At 42.0% G+C, this 26,289-nt stretch overlaps 1 protein-coding gene across 2 annotated transcripts in view; it reads left to right on the top strand.

Annotated features, from left to right (window-relative positions):
- The window catches only part of FSTL4 (follistatin like 4), a 573,664-nt gene that overhangs the window by 506,438 nt on the left and 40,937 nt on the right, over window positions 1-26,289 (top strand). For both annotated transcript variants that reach the window (XM_072990161.2, XM_072990162.2), the window contains exon 8: window positions 3,869-3,989. In XM_072990161.2, coding sequence (XP_072846262.2) covers window positions 3,869-3,989 — 121 coding nt within the window. The remainder of the gene's footprint in view (window positions 1-3,868; window positions 3,990-26,289) is intronic.

Raw genomic sequence — 26,289 nt, forward strand, 5'->3', positions numbered from 1 at the left:
TTAATTCCAAAGTATTAAAAGAATAGAACTTAAACATCATAAATGGTGGTGCTTAGGGGGGAAATGCTCTTTCGTACATGGATAGAAAATAATAAAAAAGAACATTTCATCTTTCAAAAATGTCTTTGCATACTATACATCATAGTGAAACAGATCATCCATTTAAAAAAAAAGACAATTTTAGAGCACCAACCAAGTGTTCATAACATTAATCAGAGATGTCTATTAGGAAGCAACACATGAATGACAGAGGATTTTTATTGCTTTGTTTTTCTTCAACTCTTTTATAAATCATCCTGTAAAAGTAGCCATCTAGTTTTTATTGATCTGAATTCAATCTCAGCTACAATATCTCAAGCACAAAAAAGCCTGATAATATTAGTATTTCAGTCGAAGGCTGTTTGCCATTGCTCTTCCTTGAAGAGATGAATGTCACTCAAAGGATTGCCATAATGCTCTTTCAGTGTTTGGTTCAGTGCATGAACTACCACAACCAAAGAGGATTTTGTACATTAAATAAGTATGATATGTTTTTCATAATGAGGGGAAGAATAAGTCAACATGCAACATTGTCTTTTTTAGAATCTAGAACTGTGAGTTTGAGCACAGAGCCATAGTGCTGTTTGATTATGCAGATTCCATGCACAGAATTTTGAGTGGGGTTTAGAGCTACAAGCATGGGATGATGTCACTGCTTTTGAGGCCAATGAGAATCAGTGCACCATACTTTTGACAGCCCTGTCACCCTTCTGAACATGGAATTGTAAGGATCTCTTTATAGTGATGATGCTGGAAGCTCTGAGAATACAATTCTACTCTAAAACAAAATGCATGCTCCTTATTAGCCTTGTTTTAATATGCAGACTTGCTAAGTGTCAATGACTGAGGTTATTTTCCAGAGCATCTCACCCACAAAGTGTGGCTATGATGAAAGAAGCCTGACTGGTTCAATGGAATGTAGCTCTGTGAACTTTGTGTGGCCATTGCTTCTCTCCACACAGAGCAGGTAGTGGTGAGCGGTTTTGGGGGGGCAATAAGGAGGTGATGGGAAAGGAGGAGATGACACTTGTCTCCTGCCCAAGGCAACTGGAAATATTTAGTCAACGTTCTGATTCAGGACGCTGACAGTCATCAGCTAGATAACAATTATGCCACTGTCTTCCTACAACAGAATTCTGTGAGTAGTCACCATTTCTGGAATATCTGAATTCCTTGCTGAGGAGAGAGAAGTTAAACATTTTTTCAACTCACACTTGTGATTATTTATGCCTAATATTTTGTTGCTCATTTATAATTAGAAGTATGTCCTACTCTGGCATTAAAATGTCCTGTATAAAGAATCTTATTTTGTGTCTGTCACACTTGAGATAATTGACGGAGAGAAATCATTCATGAAGCCAATCAAGTATGCTTTCTAAATTCCTCCTTTTGGATTTTGTATAAAAGTATCCCCAACTGAGCCCTCTGTGCTGACGAAAACAAGGGAAGGATGGGGCGTATGTCGGTTTATCAGGATGTGGTATCAATGTATTCGCAAAGGCTTTCACGGCCAGGATCTAATGGTTGTTGTGGGTTTTTCAGGCTCTTTGGCCGTGTTCTGAAGGTTGTTCTTCCTAACATTTCGCCAGTCTCTGTGGCTGGCATCTTCAGAGGACAGCACTCTGTGCTCTGGTGTAGTTGGCTTGAGAGTGGAGTATTTATGGCTGTGAGATGGGCTTTTGTCTTTTTTCTTTTTCTGTAGATGGGTGATTAGTGTGTCTTGTGGTGGGTGTATTGTTGTGATAAGAAGGAGAGATTATCTGTCACTGTGGTTGATGGGTGTCATTAGCTGGTCTTTTGTGTGTAGTGATCCCCGGCCCTTGTGGCTGGATAGAGTTCCTTGACCTTTCGCACGCTGTATTTTTGAGAGCTGGGAGCCACGTTTTGTTGAGTTTCAAACTTGCCTATTTTTTGTTGAAGTTCTGCTTTTGCTTGTGGATTTCCCACTGGCCTAACAACCAGCTATTTCCAGTGGGATAATGAATTCTATGAACAGACAGATGGAGTGGCCATGGGGAGGCCCCTCAGCCCAGTTATAGCAAACTTCTACATAGAGCATTTTGAAAAACTTGCCCTGGCTTCGGCACCCCTCACACCCACAGTCTGGTTCCGATATGTGGATGACACCTTTGCAATTTGGAGCCACGGTGAAGAAAAATTGGAAGAATTTCTCAACCATCTCAACAGCATCCACCCAAATACACAATTCACCATGGAAAAAGAAATAGAGGGCCAACTCCCGTTCTTAGATGTCATGGTCCTACACAAGACTGACCTCCTGTTGGGACACAAGGTCTACAGAAAACCCACCCACACAGACCGGTACCTACACAAAAACTCCAACCACCACCCATAGCAAAAAAGAGGCATAATCAAAACACTGGTAGACCATGCAAATCAGGACTGTGAAGCTCAGTTTCTCAGCACTGAACTCAACCATCTGAATTGGGCCCTACAGGCAAATGGCTACTCCAAAAATGAAATCACAAGAGCCATCAAACCAAGAAAACAACACCAAACTGAAGAAGAAAAACAGCCACCCACAAATAAAGTATTTCTGCCATACATCAAAGAGGTCACGGACCACATGGGGAAACTTTTGAAAAAACACAACCTACAAACAGTATTCAAGCACACCACAAAAACACAAAAATTTTCCGGTCAGCAAAGGACAGAAGGGACCCCCTCACCACTGCAGAGTATACCGGATACCTTGCAGTTGTGGCCAGGTATATACTGGAACCACAAAACGAAGCATCCACACCAGAATCAACGAACATGAGAGACACTGCAGACTAAAACAACCAGAAAAATCTGCAGTAGCTGAACATGCCCTAAAACAAACTGGACATGAAATTCTATTTCAAAATACCGAAATACTGGACAACACCAGCAATCATTACATCAGACTGCATAGGGAAGCCATTGAAATCCACAAGCAGCAGCAGAACTTCAACAAAAAAGAGGAAAGTTTGAAACTCAAGAAGACTTGGCTCCCAGCTCTCAAAAATACAGTGTGCAAAAGGTCAACGAACCATAAATACTCCACTCCCAAACCAACTACACCAGAGCACAGAGTGCTGTCCTCTGAAGATGCCGGCCACAGAGACTGATGTGGTATCATTTGGAATAACTAGTTAACCAAAACACCATCCAGCATAGACTGAAAAACATTTTGGAACCTAGCTAATGTTTTGACTTCTCTAGTGTAATTATCATTCCAATTATGTGATAAGCAATATGAGTAAGAAGAAAAGCGGAGTTTGGGTCTGGATAAGTTTGCAAATGAGAGAACATACACTCTAGCCAATTAAAAATGAAAAAAAACCCTGTATCTTATCACTTATTCATAACTAGGTCTTCTGAATAATAACAAAAAGATCATTGATGAAAGTGTTTTTGCACATGTTCGCTCTTCATTAAATAGGCTGACCACAGTGCTTTCATTAATAGTGTTCATGGATTAAAACCACACATCCGTACAGCAATTTGCCTCATAATTTTTGCTGTCACAATTTTAGTCATGTGCTCAAATTGTTATCCTCAATTAATTCTATGAGGGGACATCTTTACTTGAAATCAGAAGTCCCAGTGTTTCAGTTACACTACTTTTCATTTTCTCCGTGAATGTATTTGCAAGTGGCCTCTTATCAACTGCTTCCTATAATTAACATATATAAAAATACAGTATTCAAAATTCAAGTCCTGCTGAAAATCAGACAGCTCTCACAACAAGCAAAGTGTACGTTTAGCCTTTACAGCACTTTAAACAAATTTATGAAATAGGTATTTTATTTTTCTTCTTTCTCTTTTCGTCTGTTATTTACAGGATTTTGGAGATGATGATTCTCTCTACATCACCAAGGTAACAACTATTCATATGGGCAAGTACACGTGTCATGCCTATGGCTATGAAGACCTGTATCAGACCCACATTCTTCAGGTGAATGGTTAGTAAATGGCACATACAATAATTCGCTGAAATGTCCCTGTGAGCAATGCCACCTGAATGTTAATATTGTTTCTCACAAGAGCAAGGGTGGAGGAAGCATAATATATCTTTTCACTGTTATTTTCAAGGCGGGGGGGGGGGGACGTTTCATGGTAGCTTGCCTACCATCAAAGTATATACAGTAATAAAAATGAATCTAGAAAGATATAAACTCAGATAGATAGATAGATAGATAGATAGATAGATAGATAGATAGATAGATAGATAGATAGATAGATAGATAGATAGATAGATAGATAGATAGATAGATAGATAGATAGATAGATAGATAGATAGATAGATAGATAGATAGATAGATAGATAGATAGATAGATAGATAGATAGATAGATAATTTGCTTTTCTTTTAAAACACAGTAATGGATTCAGATGAAGAGTATAATCCTAACTAGGCAAGACAGCCAAGGGATAGCTGAGCTGTCAATAGCCTGACTAAAGCTGTGATAAAAGCGAACTCGCAGCCTAGGAATGCTAAAGTTACTTAGAACTACCCTTACCTTGATGCTAGCATAGTTGCCATGTTCCAGAGCTGGAGGAGGTTCAGATCTGACATAGGTCAGGTGTTTCCTCTCACTCCTTATCTGTTCTCCATTTTGGCTCTCCTGCTGGCAGATGTTAGCCAGTAGCACAGTTCTGTTGGAAGGTGACCTTGTTGGCAGATTTCTGAGATCAGCTGGCAGAAGACAGTTCTGCCAGGACTAGGGCATTTCTGTTGGTAGAAAGCAATTGCTCCCAGCAGAAAAGGCTTCTGCCTATACCTAACTCCCTACAGTCTAAATAATTTTTGAGTTAAAATTGCATCATTAGTACTGCTTGGCCAAGATCTTTCCACAGAATCAGATCTTTCATTAGACAGAGTGAGGTGGCCCCCTTGTGCAATACTCACTAGTGATGGGGAATGGTAGAAATGCGAAGTAAGAAGTTACAAATAACATAGTTAGCTAAAACAAGACCCTGATTATACTAGGAAAAAAAACAGCGCTTGAATCAGGTTTAGCATATTTTATATTGCTTTTTAAAAGGGTGACTACACAACACAGGTGGAAACACGGATGATTTTGACAAGCAATTGTTTCATTTTGAGCAGAAGCAAAGTATTTTACTCTTCCCACCAGATGTCTGTTTATTTTAATGCAGATGTGGAATCAATGGATTCCCCCTATGTGAATGTGTCTATTGGTGTTAATTTTTAATGAGCCCTCCCAATGGCTGACTCACAGTTACTTCCTCCTGCAGCTATGGTGTTGTTTTTAATTAAAAAAAATATATATTGCTGTCTGGTATAGCACTATATCGGGTAGCAAGATATTTTTTAAAAAAAAAACTAAAACAGAGCTTTGTCCTGCTGTCCCTGGGTGCCACAGCCATTCAGCCCTCCAGAGAGATCTGGGTCTCTGCAGCGGACTGCCTAGTCGGCACGCTGCTAGATGCTGGGCAGGAGTTGCTTCACAGTTTGCAAGGCACGCTGGTCAGCTGTTCCAGTGGTACCTCAATCTGTCAGAGCTATGGCATCAGGAAAGCACAACAACAGCAGTGTGGAAGGGCGAAGGGACGGGAAAGGGGAGAAGGGTGGAGAAAGACAATTAGAGGGAAAAACAGAGTGTTTGCTGCCGTTACTTCTTCAGGGGGCTTAGTTTCAGCCCTCCCTACCTCCAGCTCAATTCAATCCTGTCTTTGACTGGGGAATTCCTGCTGCCGAGAGGTTAGACAGACTGTAGGATCAAGCCTGACTAGTTGTGGCTCTCTTATTCTCTTGCCTACCTCTCTTCCCCCACCACTTGGGCTTCAGGAGTAAGATCTCAGCTGCCTCTCACTCTCTTATTGACAAAGACCATGTTTGTAAATAGGAACACCTAAGCACTGATCAGGTGTTCAGCTGGCTTGGCTGCCTGCTCACCTGCTCTCTGCAGTAGCCAGTGTTGGCTCCTTTTGGTGCAGCACTTCAAAAAATACTAGATTAAAAGTTGCCACAGGTGATGCACACAGTAATTCAGATACTTCATGACTGCTATGTGACTTTAAATTCATTTCAGTAATATCACCATATATTCCACAGTATTTCAGTAATGTAACCTGACTCTTAGTTACCCTTTCAGTAATGAGAGTTCCAAAGTCACATTTCAAAAGTAACTTAACTGTGCATAGGTAGGCGTGTCTCTATCTAGATATGTTTATTTGTCTGGGGAAGGAAGGGACAGGAAAGGAAAGAGAGAGAGGCTGAGGTCATAACAAGTTACATTTTCTGTTGGTGACCCAGTCCTCAACTATGCCTTAAAATAATATTCTTTAGCAAAATATTCATCTCTCAACCTCACATAGTTTATCTTCTATACAAGGGGTATTATGGGATTGACCACCACAGTAGCCATTTGGTACTGTATTTTATGGGAGTAGACATGATTGCTCCTAAACACCCTCTTCATTGCACAGCCTAACCCTCACCAAGGTTTGTGAGAGAGCAATTAAGAAGATGGCTAGAGAGCAGACGAAGGAAAGCTCCTTCAGAATGCAACTTGGCTGCAGTCAAGGAGATATCCAGCAAGTATTGTAATTTATTTAAGATGACAAAAAGGAACTGTAACACCAAATTGACTAACAAGGACTCCAAACAACAGTCAGGACTCTTTTGAGTTATCTACAGCTTTACAAATGCCAGACAGATGCAAACATTGACAGCTGATTCTGTTGAATCCCTGGTTGATCTCTGGAATGGGGAAATGGCAAAAGCCATTGATGGGACTGCTCCTAATGTCCTCCCACAAAGTAGACCCAAACTGTCTGCCTGGGTTTCCAGGGAGCTCGTGGTGATGAAACAAGTGGGACATAAATTTGAGCAATGATGTCCAGTGAAGCTCTTTTGAGTGATCAAGGGCCTATTACATCACAGCCCAAAGGAAAAGAATCCAGATCACACTGTAGCTTGCTGTGAAGAATTTGTACAACATTTTGCAGGCAAACATAAATAAACTAAGTAATTAATTCCCTAAAATTTCCAAATGAGACCATGGGCTTAAAAAGGTCAGAGACCCCTGGGGATGTGCCAGGGACTACCATCTGCCCTTTATAGATATACAGAGGGCACAAAGATTAAAGGATCCTTTTTTAGGTCACTGCTTAACAAATGTACTTCTTGAGCAGGACAGTAAATTTCAGAAGACCTAATCTGTAAAGAGTTGCCTCTGTTATCAAGAGAAGCAGGCTCGACATATGTAACAGAGAGCAGTGTAACTGCTTAATTAACAAAGTTGGATATAATTTTCTAGCAGAGTCCAAAAGACAGACTTGTTGCATGTTTTCCAAGTAAAGGAAGGAAAGGTCTGGGACAGCACAAAGTTAATCCATGAGCCTTAAAATATGTGAAAATGTGAAAATGTACAGCTTAATGATGTGTATGCACATATGCAGATTGATGGGTTATTGTGCCCTTTTCAATGAAGAAAACCAATTTCCCTCCTCAGACTGTACGGCAGGGGGAGAGAAGAAAAGCAGCACAGTTTATTCTTCTGCATGTATTCTGAGATGTATCGGTGTATTTGGATGTCAGGTAGCAATGTAGCTTGTTGTCATTCCTGAGAATGAAAGTGCCAAAGGCTTTGAAACTTATACCAAACTTCAAAGAAGATCACATGGAATGGGATACGTTAGACAGTGGATCAAATCAGAAGCCTACTCCAAACTGTCTTTTCAAATAAAACAAGTTGGTTAGGGGATGTATGTTCTTTGTAGATGAAAGCAAAGTAATTTTTTGTTGTTGTTTAAAAACAACAACTCTGGGAGGCGTCTTCATATCAAAAGCAAACCGTATTATTACATATGTTCTTCTGTATTTACCTTGTAATATGCCCTAAAAGCCACCAAGTGCTAGCAAGCATGTCAAGTGACTGGGCCTAGGTTTTGAGAGAACAGAGTGGTAGTCTGAGGAAAATATTTGCAGTGTGGAAGCCTCCTGTATTGCTTCTTGAGATTTCCCCCTGAAGTCATTGCACTTCTTAATGTGCTTTGCTAACGTAAGAATGCCCCACCAGGCACCTTTTCTCTTGACTAAAGAGCTCCAAATGCTGTAGCTTTTCCTCATAAGGGCAGAACCCAAGCCCAGTCATCAGTTTAGTTGTTCTTTTCTGCACCTTTTCCAGTTCCACCATGTCCTTTTTGAGGTGCAGCGACCAGAACTCTATGCAATACTCCAGGTGCAGCCTTACCATCATTCTGTACAATGGCATTATAATGTTGTCTGTTTTATTTTCAATCCCCTTTTGAACGATACCTAGCATGGAATTGGCCTTCTTCACTGCCGCCGCACACTGGGCTGACACTTTCATTGAGCTATCCACCAGCACACCAAGATCTCTTTCCTGATCTGTCATGGACAGCTCAGACCCCATTAACTGATAACTAAAGTTTAGATTTTTTTTTTGCCCCAATGTGCATTACTTTTACATTTTCTTATATTGAAATGCAGTTGCCATTTTGCCACCCATTCTCCCAGTTTGGAGAGATCCTCCTGGAGCTATTTGCAATCCCTTTTGGTCCTCACCACCCAGAAAAGTTTCATGTCGTCTACAAACTTGGTCGCCCCACTGCTTATCCCTGCCTCCAGGTCATTTATGAACAGGTTGAAAAGCACCAATCCCAAGACCCTGGGGCACATCACTGTTCACCTCTCTCCATTGTGAAAATTGCCCATTGACACCTACTCTCTGTTTCCTGGTTCTCAACCAATTCTCAATCCCTAAGAGGACCTGCCCTCTTATCCCCTGACTGTAGAATTTCTCAGCAACCTTTGGTGAGGGACCACATCAAATGCCTTCTGAAAATCCATTTTCAGATGGCGTTTCCATTTCTTTGTCTGTTTACTTCAGGAATAATTAGTTTTGGCAACTGTTGTTAGGGAAATGGATTCACATTAAGAAAGTGTGTATTTCAGGTGATTGGTGCATTTTTCCTCTCACAATGCAATTTTCTCATAGATAAGTGGTTCAGGAATCACACTTACAAATGAAGCTCCCGAGTTTACCTCCGAATGATCAATCATCAGACAAAGCATGGTAGAATGCAAGATACAAAGTCACATCTTTGAGTTTGTCAAGGAGTTTAAATGAAGCTCTAGAAAAAGTCTACCAGACTTCATGAGTGTTTATCCTAAATTATTACATATCCAGGATGTAACAGTTGCTAAAAAATCTACCTCTCAGTAATAAACAAAAGATGTCCCGCAATTATCTGAATACAGAAATCTGCGGTAAAAGGCAAAAGCTTCATGCAACCTAAAAAAAGCAGAGATGGTTGTCATGCCTCACAGGGCTGGAAGGCTTTTTCATACCCTTTATTTTTCAGAAGAGTTGTATAGTCTCTTCTGTACCTCCTTCATCAGCTAAGGACAAAGTTATCTTCCTTCTTCTAATAAGCTTCTATTCAAAGAACTCAAGAGAAATCTAATGGTTGTTGTGGGTTTTTTGGGCTTTTTGGCCGTGTTCTGAAGGTTGTTCTTCCTGACGTTTTGCCAGTCTCTGTGGCTGTCATCTTCAGAGGACTGGAGTAAGAACTCTGTCCATGCTCTGTTGGTGTTTGTTGGATAGTATTTATAGCTATGGGGACAGCTTTTGTCTTTTTTCAGGAGATAGGGTGATCAGCATGTTTTTGTTTTGATGAGGGAGAGGAGAGAGGGAGAGATTATCTGTCACTGTGATTGATGGGTGTCCTTAGCTGGTCTTTTTTGTGCAATGATCTATTCACCTCTATTCACATCTGTTTCCTAGTTATTTATTAGTTGTTTATATAAACATCTACTGATCATCCTTCCCCACTAATCAGTTTTTCTAGAGCCTGGATGACTTTTCTGGATGACAACTCTCAGATTGCTCCTGACAACACAATCAGCAATGGCATTCAAGGCTGTCCTTAGAGGTGGCCAAGCTGGGGGGGGGGGGCGTGTCACTAGGGCACCAAGCTGCACTGGGGGATGCCATGCTGAGATTTGTGTCTGTGTTTTTGACTGTCCTGTCCATTTCTATTAAAAGTAAGGCCTGTAATAGCTGCTATATTGCATGTGTTCCACGTGCAACACTTGCAAAAAAATACTGTGTTGGTCTCCCACATATCAGAATGTGGCTTTTCCAACTTTTGATTGTGCAAACTGGGCACAAATGCTGAGAAAGCAAGGTTTCAGGAGTGTCATTCTTGGTGGGAAGTCATTCTTGGAGGCCATCCACACCGAATGACAAGGACTTTGTTGCCAGAGGCATAACTGGCAGTCTTGGTGCCAACAGCTTTGTTGGCCTGTTGGCTCAACTTGGGTCTTGTGAGATTAGCATATATGGGAAGAGGAAAGAGGAAGTCATGGCTCTGAGTGCATGACAACCTTATCAGTTCTGTGCTGAGCCAGCCTGTTTTCCCTTTTCTTTTTGTCCAGGGTGGCGTGGCTGGAGGCACTCACAGCAGGCAGGTTTAATCCCTTGTGTAACAGCAAAAAGTAATGCTGGGGTCATAAACTTTCCAGCAGGCTGTGGGGGTTGGGGGCAGGGAATGGATGGAGCCATTTGCCCCAGGCTGTCTCAGAGCAGGCCTTCCCCAGGTCTTCCCATTTTCTCTGCAAAGAACTGGTGCAGATGCTTAAGTCCACTTCTGTACTATTTGTGAATTTTGGTATGATTGGAGTTGCTTGGGACAGACAGGTGCTACTGATGTTCCCATACCATTGGTGTAATGTTGAAAGGGAGTGAAGAAGTGAGCAGGAAAGTAGCAGGATGTTAAACAGAATACATTTTTGCATGGAATAAGTTGAACTAGCAGTAAAATTACTCGGGTATGTACGAATGCAGCTCCCTTTCCTAGTATTTCTGTCAGGGAATGGGAATGAATCTGCCTAAATGTGTCCCAGTTGCAAGAATATTTAATGGAGAACATAAAGAAAAGTGGGCATTCTGGCAACATGCCTTCCCCCTTATATGTGCTCATATCACATTAGAGGTTTGTATTTGATCCATCAAGTTGAGTGAAAGAAAAGCCATTTATCATTTCTTACAGAAAGCTCTTTCCAGGATAAAGAGTCTCATAAAGCAGTAATCTGCTATGAAAATGGATAGTTTGCAAACCAAAGACCCTTTAGTGCAGGGAATCATTTTCCTTGGTTGCTGTACTGTAGAATAAGTTGACATAAATCATCATAATGCCTTCCATGAAAATGGCTACCAAAGGCAGTCAGCTCCTCAATCTAATTTCAGAGATCCTCCAGGAGAGTTTCCCTAGTAATAGGGACCCATATTGAACATTGTAATATATGGCAACCTGACATTTAGAAGAGAAGCAGGAAGGTAGCATATCCTTCTCTTTTTGACCACAAATAATCAATATATCAAAGATGAAAGGATCAGTCTGTCAGTGTAAATAACAGATGCAGAATCAAGATGCTATTTCAGCTTATTGCTTTAGACCTGAACCTATCACCCTTGTGTTACACCCATGCTAAAATATCACTGCTGTCAGGCATCATTTTTGCCTGGTATGCTACTCTTATCTATATAGTAACTGACTTGTGAAAACCCTACAGTTTTTGAAAACGCAATGAATCTTGGGAAGAGGAACTGCCAAGGAGGACATATTGTACATGCATGTATTCCAAGGGAAATATACTAGTTTCCAATGTTGCCCCCGCTTCATGGCTTTGTTTACAGTTTGCAATGATCCCTCCCCTTTCCCTTTACCCCCTCTCCTGTCACAAATAGTTTAGGAATTGTAACCCCCCTCCAAAAAAAAAGCCCACTGAGGAATTGGGGTACATTGGTGAGTTCACCATCAGTGCCAGCCAATATTTTGTGCACCTTTCAAACAAAACACACTGAAGACCTACTGGACTCTGTTGCTTCTCCCTGCACCCTGAGCTCACACTGCACCAGAAAAAAATGAGCTTCTGTTGGGAGTTAGTGTTAGTATGCCAAATAATGTCCCTGGCTCCTTATGCATCTTAAGGTTAATTTACATGTAGGCCTGTGTAAGACCAGATTAGTAAATATTTATCTTATTATGGATGGAATGAAGTGGAGAAGGGCCTCCATTCTCCATAGCATTGTTTATTGTTGAAGTTGGGAATCTGATGTCCTAAAATGGCACAAAAGAATTTCAGAACTAAACAGATTTCTTGAGAGATCATCTTGAATATAAATTAGTTAAGAGCATATTTCAGACTCTGAGATGGAAAAACAAAGAGAGAGAGAGAGAATTGCATATGGGTGTGTGAAGTAATTTAAATGCATAATTGTAACTATGCTTCCAATACATGCCTCTCTTTTTTGCAGTATAGCACAGAATGTATGTTAGTATAGCTATTTTTTTTCATGTTTCTCTTTAAGATCATAATTTAATGAAATTGTCACATTCTAGTTACTTTTTCTACGTATAAATCCTCTTTCTCCTGTCAACGGGTGAAAATGTAACTGTGGAAAGATTTTTCTGGAGTAAAACGGCAATAACTTGCTATAAGAAATCTTTTAAAAAACGCCTTTTGCCTCCTATCAAGCATCCTGTTCCAACAGAAAAAGGAGGAGAGTAACACAGAGAGTTACATTCCTGCAAGCTTTGACCTCCATTTTTATATGGATGTTTTCATAGCAAGACAAATGGATGAGGGAAGGGCCAGAGAGATGAGAAAAAGAACATGTGGACACCAAAGTCAGTAAAGGTAAAGGTAAAGGTTCCCCTTGACAATTTTTGTCCAGTCGTGTTCGACTCTAGGGGGCGGTGCTCATCCCCGTTTCCAAGCCATAGAGCCAGCGTTTTGTCCAAAGACAATCTTCCGTGGTCACATGGCCAGTGCGACTTAGACACGGAACGCTGTTACCTTCCCACCGAGGTGGTACCTATTTATCTACTTGCATTTGCATGCTTTCGAACCGCTAGGTTGGCGGGAGCTGGGACAAGCGACGGGAGCTCACTCCGTCGCGTGGATTCGATCTTACGACTGCTTGGTCTTCTGACCCTGCAGCACAGGCGTCTGCGGTTTAGCCCACAGCGCCACCACGTCCCTTACCAAAGTCAGTAGGCCAGTGAATTGTCTCCAGAGGTTTGTCTGAACTTTACAGACATTACCTAAAAACTAGGGATGTGCCATTTGGATTTTATGGACTCCAAATCCCAAATTACTCCAAGAATTCCTCGGGCAGAATTCTGGGAGTCCCAATCCATAGACCAACACCTTTGGACACCAGTACTTCTCTCATCTGTAGCAGAACCCAGGCATATGAGGCTGTATTCCATTATTCATTCATTCATTCAAGAATATTTTAACCCCACTTTTCTTTTTAAAAGGACCCAAGATGGCTAAGCCTTCATTTCCTGCTACCATGCTTCGTAGGGAAAATTATATATAATAAGAGATGTTCTGTGCTGCAGTGGGGGAAAAAGAGTGGAATATGGGTGACTTGGTGGACTAGAACGCTGCCTGGAGAATTATGGGAGAGGTCTGGGAATGTCCCAGCCCTACTATCCCCCATATAGGTTCAACACCTTGGATAGTACATTTAAAGTTGAACACAAAACCCAAAGTAGATTTACTACACCACTGACCTCAAAGTCACTAGCCGCCCTTGGATGGAGAAAGGTCCTTTTGCCAGAGCAGGGACAAATGAAAGGTGGTGAAAAGGAATCTTCTTCCTTGACACTCATTCTCAAGGTGTTGCCAGTTACGGCGTGATATTATCAGACAGATATTATCAGACCTTCAGTGCAAGAGAACGCCAAGGTCTTTGCTACCCACCAAATTGCTGGGATGGACCACAGTTTTCCTGCATGCCTTAGGAAGGCCTCGGATGTTTGCCATCCCCAGAAACATTTCCCTTGGCAAACAAGCCAGGTAACAAGAACTGGTGAATCCCTGGGCTTTCTGATTATGGGATATTTCTGCCTTTAGCATATGCATCCATCTGTTTGGACAGCTTGGACATGTGTCCCTTCCTGCTGAAGGCACCAATCTTTGCCATCACCCTCAAAAACATATTGTTTCTTTGAATTACACCGTTTAAGTAATTAATCTGCCCAAGCCTGGCAAAAATCAGCCTTTCTTTTAAAAGGGCTGCCAGTGTTGTGTGATCATTCATTGTGCTTCTTCATGCTTCTTTACGGCTTTGGAATGCCGATGGGAGGTTTTAGTTGCCAATTTTATATATCCAGTATATTCAGAGGGAAAGGTACACTATTGCTCCGTAAATTCTCAAGTCTTCATCTAATGACCTTGCAAGTCTAACCAAAAAAAAAAGTGCTTGCCTACAATTTATTTTTATCAAGGACAATAAAAATTCATTCTATGCTTTTCAAGTTACTGCGAAGTCATTACAAGCAATAACTTACCTTTGCTATGAATTATCTAGGCAAGGGAATAGAAATCAAATATTTAAAGCAGGGCAGGTTGAAAGCAGGGAAGGGAAAGAGGAGCACAGCTCCCTTGGAAGGTGAAAGACAAAGGTGCAAACTTCATTAATCATTCTGAAATACTGATATAGCACAATATAATTTCACTGTAAGACAATTTTAATGGAGAACTTTTGATTCAGTGCCTCGGGTTGCTAGTGGTAATGCTTTCACAATGTAAATCTGTAAACTCGGCTGCTGTCAAAATATATGGCAAAGCATTGTTCCATATTCACTTGGTGTCCTTAAATGAATAAGAGGTTTATAGTAACCTCAGCATTAATTCAGAGTGACAAGGCTTGATCCTTATGACTGAAGACTTTGTTAGCTTTGCCACTGAATGTATGGGAAGCAGAGAAGCTGCTAATAAATGGCCTAGGACACAGGTTATGTGAAGGACAGGTTGAAGATCTGTCAGCCAACTGAAGCCCTAAAACAGGCTGCAGCCTCACTGGATGTCACTAATGATAGTTATAAGGAGTACCAGTGAGATGGGAGTGGCCTCACATTAGGAAACCCTCTCCCCCTGAAGCTACATCAATTGTCCCCTGCCAATCAATTATCTTTCAATCAGGGCAAGCAGCTTTTTACCCCCAAATCCTCCACAGGCCATAACAAGATAGGATAGGAAAGGAAAGGAGTCTTTCATTTTGAGAACTGAGGGAGATTGGGGGCCCTAGACCCCCTCCAAATCTTAAAATATCTTTCCTGAAGGCTTTAGAAGGGAGGCACTTTCTATAGATGCATATTTTGCATCAGAGAGCATGGGGGTGCCATAGAAACCTGGGGCTATTCGGGGCAGCATATGGCCCATTTTGTTGTTGTTGTTTAGTTGTTAAGACATGTCCAACTCTTCGTGACCCCATGGACCAGAGCATGTCAGGCCCTCCTGTCTTCCACTGCCTCCCAGAGTTTGGTCAAAAAAATGGCCCATGGACCACCCTTTTCCCCTTTCTGCTTTAGGAGGCCACTAAAACATTTTTATTCTTCTAGTCTATTAACAAATATATTTTATGCAGAGTTTGTTGGGTTTTATGATAATGTTTTTGCAAGAAAAGCTTACTGGATTTGCTTGCATGTTTAACATTGCAAACCAGGTTCTGAAAGTTTTTTTTAACATTGATAAATCACTGTGGAAAGCAGGAGCAAGGAAGAAATAATGTTATTGTTTAAGGAAACAAAATGTGAAATGTACTTTCAATTCAGAGTATTGTTGGCACATCCTATGAATAGATGTATTTCCATTTATTTCAGCTGATTGCTGTGGCCATGGACACAGCTTCTCTCCCCCCCCCCCAAAGTGAGATGAGAGCATTTAACAATAGAAAACATAAATGTGGTGTAATGGGTTGAAGTAAGAGTTTTTCATGTTTATTTGAGTAACAAAATCTGAGAAATCACAAGCCCTATTCAACTGTCATCCAGGAGTGACTGATGACTATAGATTCACAGCAGCGAATAGGCTGCAGGTTTTAGTCTAAAATTTAGAGCACTCAAAATGATAAATCTATTTAGTGAGATGGCGTTTGACACCTCGGATAGTCTCTGTCTCCCATAAAAGTCAGACTAAAACCCAGAGTTTATTTACTGCCCCCTTTGCATCTAGGATCACCAGCTATCCCCCTCATTGCCCCTCAAATCATGGATAGGATGGAATGAGTGGTGAGGCCCAGAGATGCACATGTAAGCACATCAAACCCTGATGTTGGGAAAATGTGAAGGCAAGAGGAGAAGGGGATGACAGAGGACGGGATGTCACCGAAGCTACCAACATGAAATTGACCCAACTCCAGAATGCAGTGGAAGACAGGAGGACCTGGCATGCTCTGATCCATGGGGTCACGAAGGGTCAGACGCCACTTAACAACTAAACAACAGCAAAGCCCACTTGTCATCTCCTCCCAACCTGGTGGTCACAAAGCCCCCCACTTGAGAAAAATGAAATTTGGAAAGAAAGCGGACCAATTAGATATTTGTTCATCCCATGGAAAGTCACTTCATAAATCTTTAACAGGGTAGTTCATGTATTCAGAATATTTTACAGTTCCTTGAGACAACTTTAAGGAAATACAAAACATAAAATAGTAGTATAAAACATCTAAAACAGCAAGAGCAACAATTCAAAAATAAAGGAAAAGGTTATGTATTCCTTTCAAAAGAAACTAGGACATCTATTTTTTGTTTTTTTAAAATCTATTTTATTATTGTTCGTACAAAAAGGTAAAGGTTCCCCTTGACAATTTGTCCAGTCGTGTTCAACTCTAGGGGGTGGTGCTCATCCCCGTTTCCAAGTCATAGAGCCAGCGTTTGTCTGAAGACAATCTTCCGTGGTCACATGGCCAGTGTGACTTAGACACGGAATGTTGTTATCTTCCCACCGAGGTGGTCCCTAATTATCTACTCACATTTGCATGCTTTTGAACCGCTAAGTTGGCAGGAGCTGGGACAAGCGATGGGCGCTCACTCTGTCACGTGGATTTGATCTTACAGCTGCAGATCTATAGACCTTACAGCACAGAGGCTTCTGCGGTTTAACCCGCAACGCCACCACGTCTCTCTTCATACAAAACAACTATGTAAAATACACACAAAAAACAATAAAAACAAAACATCCATACTACACATATAGATTGTCTAGGTCATCTGATAACATTAATGGGTTCTTATAAGTACTATCTTTTCTTCCCCTAATTTCCTGTCTCTTTCTGGGCCCAATTATACATCAGCTTATGGCTTTCCTTTACAAAATGTCTCAGCTGGTCCCATCATGCCTCTGAAAGCATGTCTAGTTCTGCAGTGTCCAATACAGTGGTGCCTCGCATAGCGAGGTTAATCCATTCCGGATTAACCCTCGCTATGTGAAAACATCGCTGTACGGAACGGGGAAGCCCATTGGAATGCATTAAACATCGTTTAATGAGTTCCAAATGGGCAAAAAACTCACAGTTCAGTGATGTTTCCAGGGTCCGGCAGCCATTTTCGCGCCCTCGGTAAGCGAGGGCAGGGCGCGAAAACGCTGCACGCAGCCATTTTGGGGCTTCCGGCGGCCATTTTGGAGCCGCTGAACAGCTGATCCGCGGGCATCGCTTTACGAAGATCGGTAAGCGAAACACTTACCGATCATCACAAAGCAAATTTTGCCGTTCTACGGTGCGCTCGTTAAGTGAGGCACCACTGTAGTTTCTTTAGTAGCTCTTCCAACATTGTTATTTCTCCATTCTTCAATTTTTGGGACCAGAGTAACCTGGCTGCTGTAGTAGACTACATTTTATTTTTTGTATCAACAATCTCTGGAATTATATTCAATAAAAACAATCAGGTTTAAAGTTTAGTTTTTGCTGGACAATTTCTTGTGACATTTCCCAAACCTGTGACCAGAATTTTTTGCCTTTTCACATGACCACCATACATGATAATATGTCCCTGGGTTTTCTCTGCATTTCCAACAAGCATTACTGATCTGTTTTGACATTTTGGCCAATCTTACCAAAGTGAGGTGCCATCTATAAAACATTTTAAGGATATTTTCTCTAAGATTAACTGGTTTAATCGACTTATAATTATCTTTCCAGATTTTTGTCCAGTCATCTACATCAGCGGTTCCCAACCTTTTTGGGGCTGCGGACCAGTTGGGGGTGCCCTGTATACCCTGCACTCATGGATGGACATATCACACTTGCGGGTCATATCACACTTGCTCATCTGCACTCACACAGCACACACCCGTGAGCACAACATGCCCCTCCGTGAGTGCAACATACCCACCATGCGGAGCGGAGATCTGTCTCTGCGTTCCAGTTCCAGGAAGCCCACGGACCGGCACTGGGCTGAACACCAGGGGTTGGGGACTCCTGATCTATATCAATGTTATAACTGAGGTTTTGTCCCCATTTGACCATCATCTTCTTCACCCTCTCATAGTCATACTCTAAAAGATATGTATACATTTTTGATTATTTTTTTCTTTTGTGTAAATCCATAATTCATCCACCTGAACTTTCCCCTCAAAAAAGCCCATATTTTTATCCTTTTTATATCTTGATTCTAGTTTCAACATTGACCACCAATGTGTTGATAGACCCAATCACAAAAGAAAAACAGAACGGACATCTGATTTTTAAATGCCTACTAAAAACAGTTATGAAAAAAACCTATGCACTTGTTTTGTAATAGGCCATTCCACAACAATGGGGCCACAATATAGTTCGTTTCTGCTAAGATTTCTTACAGACAAAAACTTCCTCTTAAACACAAATCTTTGTTCATCCAATGAATTCAGAAGAAATATTGCAAACCCATAAAATCTCATACAGTCTGTAATCAGCAACAAAAAATTCTAGGTTGACCTATATTGTCCGTTCCATGAACTGAATAGGGACATAAAGAATGCTCATGAAATTCTTCACTTTTGTTGATTTAGCTTGTCTTGATTCACTTCTGTGAATTTTCAAGCACCACAGCATTTCTTATCTTCAGATGGAAGACCAACCCTATTTTTTCTCTCATCATAATCCCTATAATTTATACAAACTGTTTCTGTGCAAAACTACAGTGGTACCTCACATTACGACGATAATTCGTTCCAGCAAAATCGCTGTAAAAAAAAGTCGTAATGCGAAAAAAACCCCATTGAAATGCATTAAAACCTGTTTGATGCGTTCCAATGGGCTAAAAACCCACAGTCCAGCAAAGATCCTCCATAGGGTGGCCATTTTCGGTGGCTGTCTTGCAAGGAATCCATCCCAGAAAACAGTGGGGAGCCATTTTATTTAACCGGTGGCCATTTTGAAACTGCCGATCAGCTGTGGCAAAATCGACATTTTGTGAAGAATCAGTTCCTGAAGCAGGGGACCGATCATCGCAAAGCAAAAAAAGCCTATTCAGACCATTGTTTTGTGATCGCAAAAGTGATCGCAAAAACATTGTTGTAATGTGGTTTTGTCGTAATGTGGGGCAATCGTAAAGCGGGGAACAACTGTATTGTCCCTCTGATAAACAAAGTGCACATACATATATAAGACATACAGAATGGCTGGCTGATTTAAGAAGATGCAAACAATCTCCCTAATGCTTCCTATCCTTAAGAGTCCACATGACAAAGCAGTAGCTGTTGTCATTTTGTGCAATTTTCCTACTTGGCTTGTTGCGTCCTTTGGACCATTTTGCTTAATTTGTGCAAAAAGTAAAGTTTTCACTATCTTTTCGAGAGCCACAAAATACTTTTTCTTCTTACTAGGCAAGCAGAATAAATTTGCAATTCCTTGCCCTTGCTTGCGAAGTGAGACATATTCTACATGCCTAGAATAGGAGGGTTCCTTCTATTTACAGAAGATACTGAAAGACTCCAGAAAGAATGACTCTTGAAAGACAGTGGTAACTCACTTATTTCATCTTTGACCCATGTCATCTCTCATGGGTCCCCAACATCTCCAGATATCAGATATCAGGAACAGACAAGGGGATGTGTAGCACATAGATTGCTCACTTGCCTCCTTCTTCAAGTGTGCGGAGCTCTCCTAACACGCTTCTTGATCCAACCTTGCATTTGTGCAACAGCAAAAGTTTTCACAGATCTTAAAACTTCAAGGATACACATGTAACCTATAACTCACTAAAGAAAATCCTGCTAATGTGAAAATAATATCATTTGGTGAACCAGGACAATGAGCTGAGTTCTGTTCTCTTTTTATAAGTTTGATGCAAGATGGTTTGGGTATGTTGCCATCTGTACATAATTTTGTGTTGTTCTGTCCTTAAATCAGGGCACAAAGAAAGCATAGTAACAGATTTGTGTAAATTTAGCCCATCTGTCACAATTAACCAAAAGCAAGGCAAAGCGTGCTGCTTATATACTGCCCCATAGTGCTTAAAGCACTCTCTGGGTGGTTTACAATTTAATTATGTAGGCTATACATTGCCCCCTCCGCAAGCTGGGTACCCAGTTTACTAGACTTGGAAGGATGGAAGGCTGAGTGAACCTTGATCCAGCTACCTGGGATTGAACTCAGGTCATGAGCAGAGCTTTGCTTACAGCAGTTTAATCACTGTGCCATGAGGCTCCTGAAATTTTGTGTCTGTTTCCTATAAGCACCCTGCATAGAGAATATATTGTATTTAAGGACAATAACAGCTCTCATGACTATTTGAAGACATAATGTTATGTCTACAAACATTAGCTTGCCCACCAGCTACAATGGGAATTGTGCAGGAGCAAAGAACTATTAATATGCTGGACGTTCACTCATATTAATTTACTAAGAAAAAAACCTACAGCTTTTATGGTAGCTTCAGTAGACAAATCTCTTTCCTTCTGAGAGTGATCTAACCAATTGGCATGTACTCCTCCAGACACTGCATGATTAGTGGGTTTGGCAAGGTCAGAACACATGCTGTCAGTCTGTGTAGAGATTTTTACAGATTGTGAAGCTTATTGTAATGTAATGAATGACAGAAGGCATTCTAATAGTGCAATTGGCCTTTATGGTTTTATGGATAAAATAAAACAAATGCAAAATGACTAAAGCAAAATGGAAGCTCAACACACTTCTGAGTTAACAGCTCTCAGTTCTTATTTGCTCTTTCCATGATCGCCTCCAGTCATTTCAGTTCAAGTTACACCTGAACCATCATGTTATAGGTCTTCAAAAACAAAAAGACTGGAAACATCACTGTCACTTCCAATTCTGTTTATAGTATTAACCAGAATGGTAACTTGACTACTATTTTAAGGATCAGCAGGTGAGAGGAGAAATGTTTGCCGATAGCCACTGGGGGAAAAACAGCTTGAAGGATATTGTAGTTGAGTGCATCTGCTAGATGTTGTACATCTTAATAATCTGAGCATATATTGGGAATATCTTAATGAATTAAGGATATCTCCAGACTGGCCCTTTTGGTGTGGGCTGGTGTGGTCTAAATAGAGTTGGTTAAGTTCAGAGGGGGAGAAGCGATCTGCCATTTGCCACTGTCCTTGTGTCCAAATGGCATAAAGAGGGAGAGGCAAGCTATGTGTGGTGGTGCAAGGGGAGAAAAAGCAGCTGATCAAAAATCAGACAGATACCCGTCTGCCTTGTACAATCTCTTTTGCCCTCCCAACCCTGGAATAAAGACACGAGACAAGAAGTAGGGTATAATTGCGGGCCACACTTTATTAAACATAATCAATGTTGAACCTGGGTATCTTCAAACATCAACTGAAAACCTGGCTGTATAAGCAAGCCTTTCCTCCATCCATCACCTGATTTTGTTCTCTGTGCCTTTTCCCCATCTGATTATTGTGGTTTCTTTTTTTTAGTAAAATGTTGTTATGATTTTAAATTGTATTAGATTTGATCTGTTGTTACCTGCCCAGAGTAGTCGGTACGACTAGATGGGCGGGCAATAAATAAATAAATAAATAAATAAATAAACCACCTGCCCTGCTCCTACGTGGGGATTCTGACTCAGGGTGGCCTTTCTGTTCAGATGCCCACTATCAAACCTATCCCCCAAATTGGGTCTGACTGGCGTCATGTGCTGCAGCCACAGACCCGGCAGGGGCTCGTCCCATCTAAGATTTGGGTGGATTGCGCTCCACATATGAACGATTCATCATAATGAAGCAACACCTGCCAGCGAAATCTACATATGAAATTTAAATATTAAAATAGGGAGTGTGCATGCCACAGCTGGGCCTTAACAACCACCCCAGTGTAGATTAGGAACCCAGGCAGCCAATTAGACCATGTCCTGTCAGGCTTCTTCCTCCTGCGTCTCTCCTTATCTTTGTCATCCTCCTTGTCTAAATCCTTTTTCTCTATATTTCTATTCACTAATTCGAATAGATCCACAAATTATCATTTCAATATTTTTTCCTGAGTTGCTGTGGTGAGATGATCCCCCAGGGGCATTGTGTAGTTGCCATATGGCAATGCTCGGAAAGGCACTGTATTATATCCCATGTCAGGAACAGCTGACACCAGCCGTAGTGTTAAACTGAGCTGGCAATGCAATCTGGGTGTATGGCATACCCCATTCACCGAACTAAGTGCTGGAACAGGGTCATGGAGTGTTGGGTGCCCTAAAGCTCTGCGTCATATGGCGCATAATGTGTGGGGTTAAATTGGCCACTGCCAGCCCAAGGCCAAGCAGGGATTGGTGAAGGAGTTCCCAATGCAATGGCCAACTCACTTGATGAAGGTGCCGCCAAGCTTGTTTCGTCCCTGCCATAAAGCCGTTCAGGGCTGACTTCATTCACTTCATCCTGCCTATCAGGAATTCTCACTGCTGACTCTGACATTGCAGGGGTTGACTACCTTCTTCCCTTATCCGAACACTACAACCGTGATGTAATGGTAGCCCCATCTGCATCACATCTGGGTGCCACAAGGGGTTGCTGGCCCGCTTCAAGAATAGCAAATCTAGACCTCAGATCATTTGCTATGGCTTTAAGCTTAGCCCTAGCCAAGCTGCGTGGTGGTCCCTCTCTGGACTGCGGAGCCTGACTTGCCAGCCTTTCAGCCTCCAGTGCAGAATTTTTTTTCCTGCAGTTGTTGTCAAATTGGCCAGGATTCCTCATTGGGCGAAGATCAAGGCAAAGACACTTGGGGAACTGGCCTTTTCTTGGTAGGCTGTTTTCCTTTTTTATTGCCCTGACCCTTACAATACGCCATTTCATATCAGGCTTTCAAGACCAATCAAGGGGCATGAAGTATCCCTAGCGGCTCCTGTGCCAATTCAAATGCTAACCATTGTTCTGAGCATATAATAAAGAGAGAACTGGCTGACACTCAGCTATGTCTCACCGTGAAACAAGGCAACCCTTAATGTATGGATAAGTGGCTAGTTAGACCAACCAAATGATATTAGAAATTGTTTGTTTGTTTTTTAAAACTATCTTGCCACTCAAGCTGAATTCCCTGATTAATTAACAATAGGGACTGACAATTAAATAGCTTGAACTATAAAGTAATACTCTCAATTAATTTTGACCAGGCCGATCAAAACTCAACCCTAATTTATGCTTGTGAAGTAATTAATGTTAATCTAAAATTTAGACGTTAATCTAAAAGTTAATTAATGTGATCTAAAGTTCCTTCAATTAATCTTTGCCAATACCAATCAAACTAATTAATTCACTTTTAAGTATGCACTTAATGGATTATCCCCTCTTATGTATATATATGAAATTCATTAAAAGATCTAGTAAACACTATTCTATTTTAAATTAATTATATTATTTATTATTAATTAATAACTAAGAAATTTCATTATTAATTATTAATTAATTTAATCAATAATTCTGTCCATGTAATTTTTTAATTAGCTAGGAAAATTAATTAGCTAGAGAAAATTGCAAGGCCAATTTAATTGCAGTACTTTTCTAAGCCACCAACTATCTTGCAACTAGTGGTTCTGTTTAAACTGCACACCACCTAGATGTACTAAACACCGACTCTTGGAAGAAAGGAAGGTGTGGGGGATAGAGGGTAAAATTGAACCCTAGCAGCCCGGGAGCCAAGCGGCTGGCTGGGCGCCCAAATGGTTGGAGCCTGAAGAGGCCATTCTGCACCTTAGCCGCCTCGTGCCATCCAAACCTCGCCCAGTAAGTCCGAATGCTGACTCAAGCGCTGGCCCTACAACGGGGCCCCTTCACTTGAGCCAATCCTTCTTCCTTTCTGTCTTTTTACTGCTTTTTTCTTTATATATTATACAATTTATTTATGTTCCGATCATGCCGAAATGCGATCCGCGCAGCCGCAGACGCCCCCACCTCTGCCTTTCCTTGCCCCTGCTAATTCCCGGCAACAGTAAAATATACAACAGTAACTCAAACTTGAATGAACTAACAACAACTGAACATGAATTTCAAGTATAAGAAAAACAAAATTGGTAACCAAACCCCGGGAGGGAGCCAGTGCTACCCTCCCAGCTTCCTGAATACTGTCCCTCATAGCCTTGGTCAGTGACGCAGCTAGTGAAGAACCAAGTAGCGGAACTCTATCCTTGCCAAATGCCAGGAAAGGAAGAGGGCAGGTAGAGGGGAATGTCTCTTAAATAACCTAACATTCCCCCTCTCCCCCTATGTCCTTCTTGTTAGACTAGGAATCTTGCATTATCCAGGGAGGGAGGCAAAGGCAAGCTGCGCTGCTGAAGTCCAGCTCAGCAGCAGCTCGAGCATTGGCTACACTGTGGAGAGATGGACTGGAAGCAGACAGAAAGGAGCAGGACACAGAAGGGGCATGTGCAGTCTCCCGGTGCCCTCATTTCATCAGTGGAGACAGAAGAAGGAACCCTGATATTGCAGCTTGCATTGCAAATACACACTTGTGAACACAAAGAAGAGATGGAGATTGCTTGGAGGGCACAAAGCAAATTAAAAAGGAAACTGAGGTGATTGTGCATCTGAACAAGAGACCTCCCCAATAGGATCTCTGTGTCTGTGTAAAAAATAAAAGAGACTCTTAACACTCTGCTGTAGATCTATAAACACCTCACTGTTCACACATCGCCTTCCAGCTGTGCTCAGTTTTCCTACCTCTCTTTTGCATGTAACAGACAAATCCACCCCAAAAAATAGAAGAAAAAAGAAAACTGTTCTTGTTAAGTGTTCAATTTGTCAATATACATAACGAGCGCACCGTATAACGACGAATCTGCATAGCGATCCCTTCTCCCTATGGAAAAAACTCACTTACCGAAGACAGGTGCCAGGAAGGAGCCGCCGCCACCGCCGCTGCGAGAGTGATGCGGGGCCGTGCTGGCCGGGAAGAGGAAGGCAGGCTGCAAGGCAGGCAGGCGAAGGGAGGGAAGCCGTGCGTTCACGCGTCCTCCCCCGCCCACTTTCCCTCGTCCTCCTCGTCCTTCTCCTGCCGCCCCCAGGGACGAAGGCAGGCTGCAAGGCAGGCAGGTGAAGGGAGGGAAGCCGCACGTTCGCGCGTCCTCCCCCCCACTTTCCCTCTTCTCCTCTTGCTGCCAACCCCCCAAACTTCCCACAGAGCCGGGCGATCAGCTGTTTGGCGGTTCTAAAATGGCCGCCGGACGCCCGAAATGGCCGCATGCAGTGTTTTCGCGCCCTCCCCTCGCTTACCGAGGGCGCGAAAATGGCTGCTGCTATGGAGGAAACTTCGCTGAACGGTAAGTTTAGGGCCAATTGGAACACATTAAACGATGTTTAATGTGTTCCAATGGGCTTTTACGTTCCGTTTAGCGACGATTTCACATAGCGAGGGTTAATCCAGAACGGATTAACCTCGCTATGCGGGGCACCACTGTACTGAAGTAGCTTCTTTATGAAGCACTTTACAATACCATAAATTGAATCTAGAAGAAGCCTTGGCAGCTTGGGCATCTAGCTGCAGGGCTGAGTTTTAGTCCATTCCCTGTGATTTCATGTAAAGCACCCCAACCTGCACCAAAAAAATAGAAGCCCCTGACTGGGTCTGAGAAGGGAGCATGTTGGGGTGCGTGTGTTCAGTCGTTTAGTCATGTCCGACTCTTCGTGACCCCATGGACCAGAGCATGCCAGGCCCTCCTATCTTCCACCGCCTCCCGGAGTTGTGTCAAATTCATGTTGGTTGCTTCGATGACACTGTCCAACCATCTCATCCTCGGTCGTCCCCTTCTCCTCTTGCCTTCACACTTTCCCGACATCAAAGTCTTTTCCAAGGAGTCTTCTCTTCTCATGAGATGGCCAAAGTACTGGAGCCTCAGCTTCAGGATCTGTCCTTCCAATGAGCACTCGGGGTTGATTTCCTTTAGAATTGATAGGTTTGTTCTCTTTGCAGTCCAGGGGACTCTCAAGATTCTCCTCCAGCACCACAATTCAAAGGCATCAATTCTTCGGCGGTCAGCTTTCTTTATG

Source organism: Pogona vitticeps, chromosome 2 (genome assembly GCF_051106095.1).
Source record: "Pogona vitticeps strain Pit_001003342236 chromosome 2, PviZW2.1, whole genome shotgun sequence".
In the NCBI taxonomy this organism is placed as follows: Eukaryota; Metazoa; Chordata; class Lepidosauria; order Squamata; family Agamidae; genus Pogona; species Pogona vitticeps.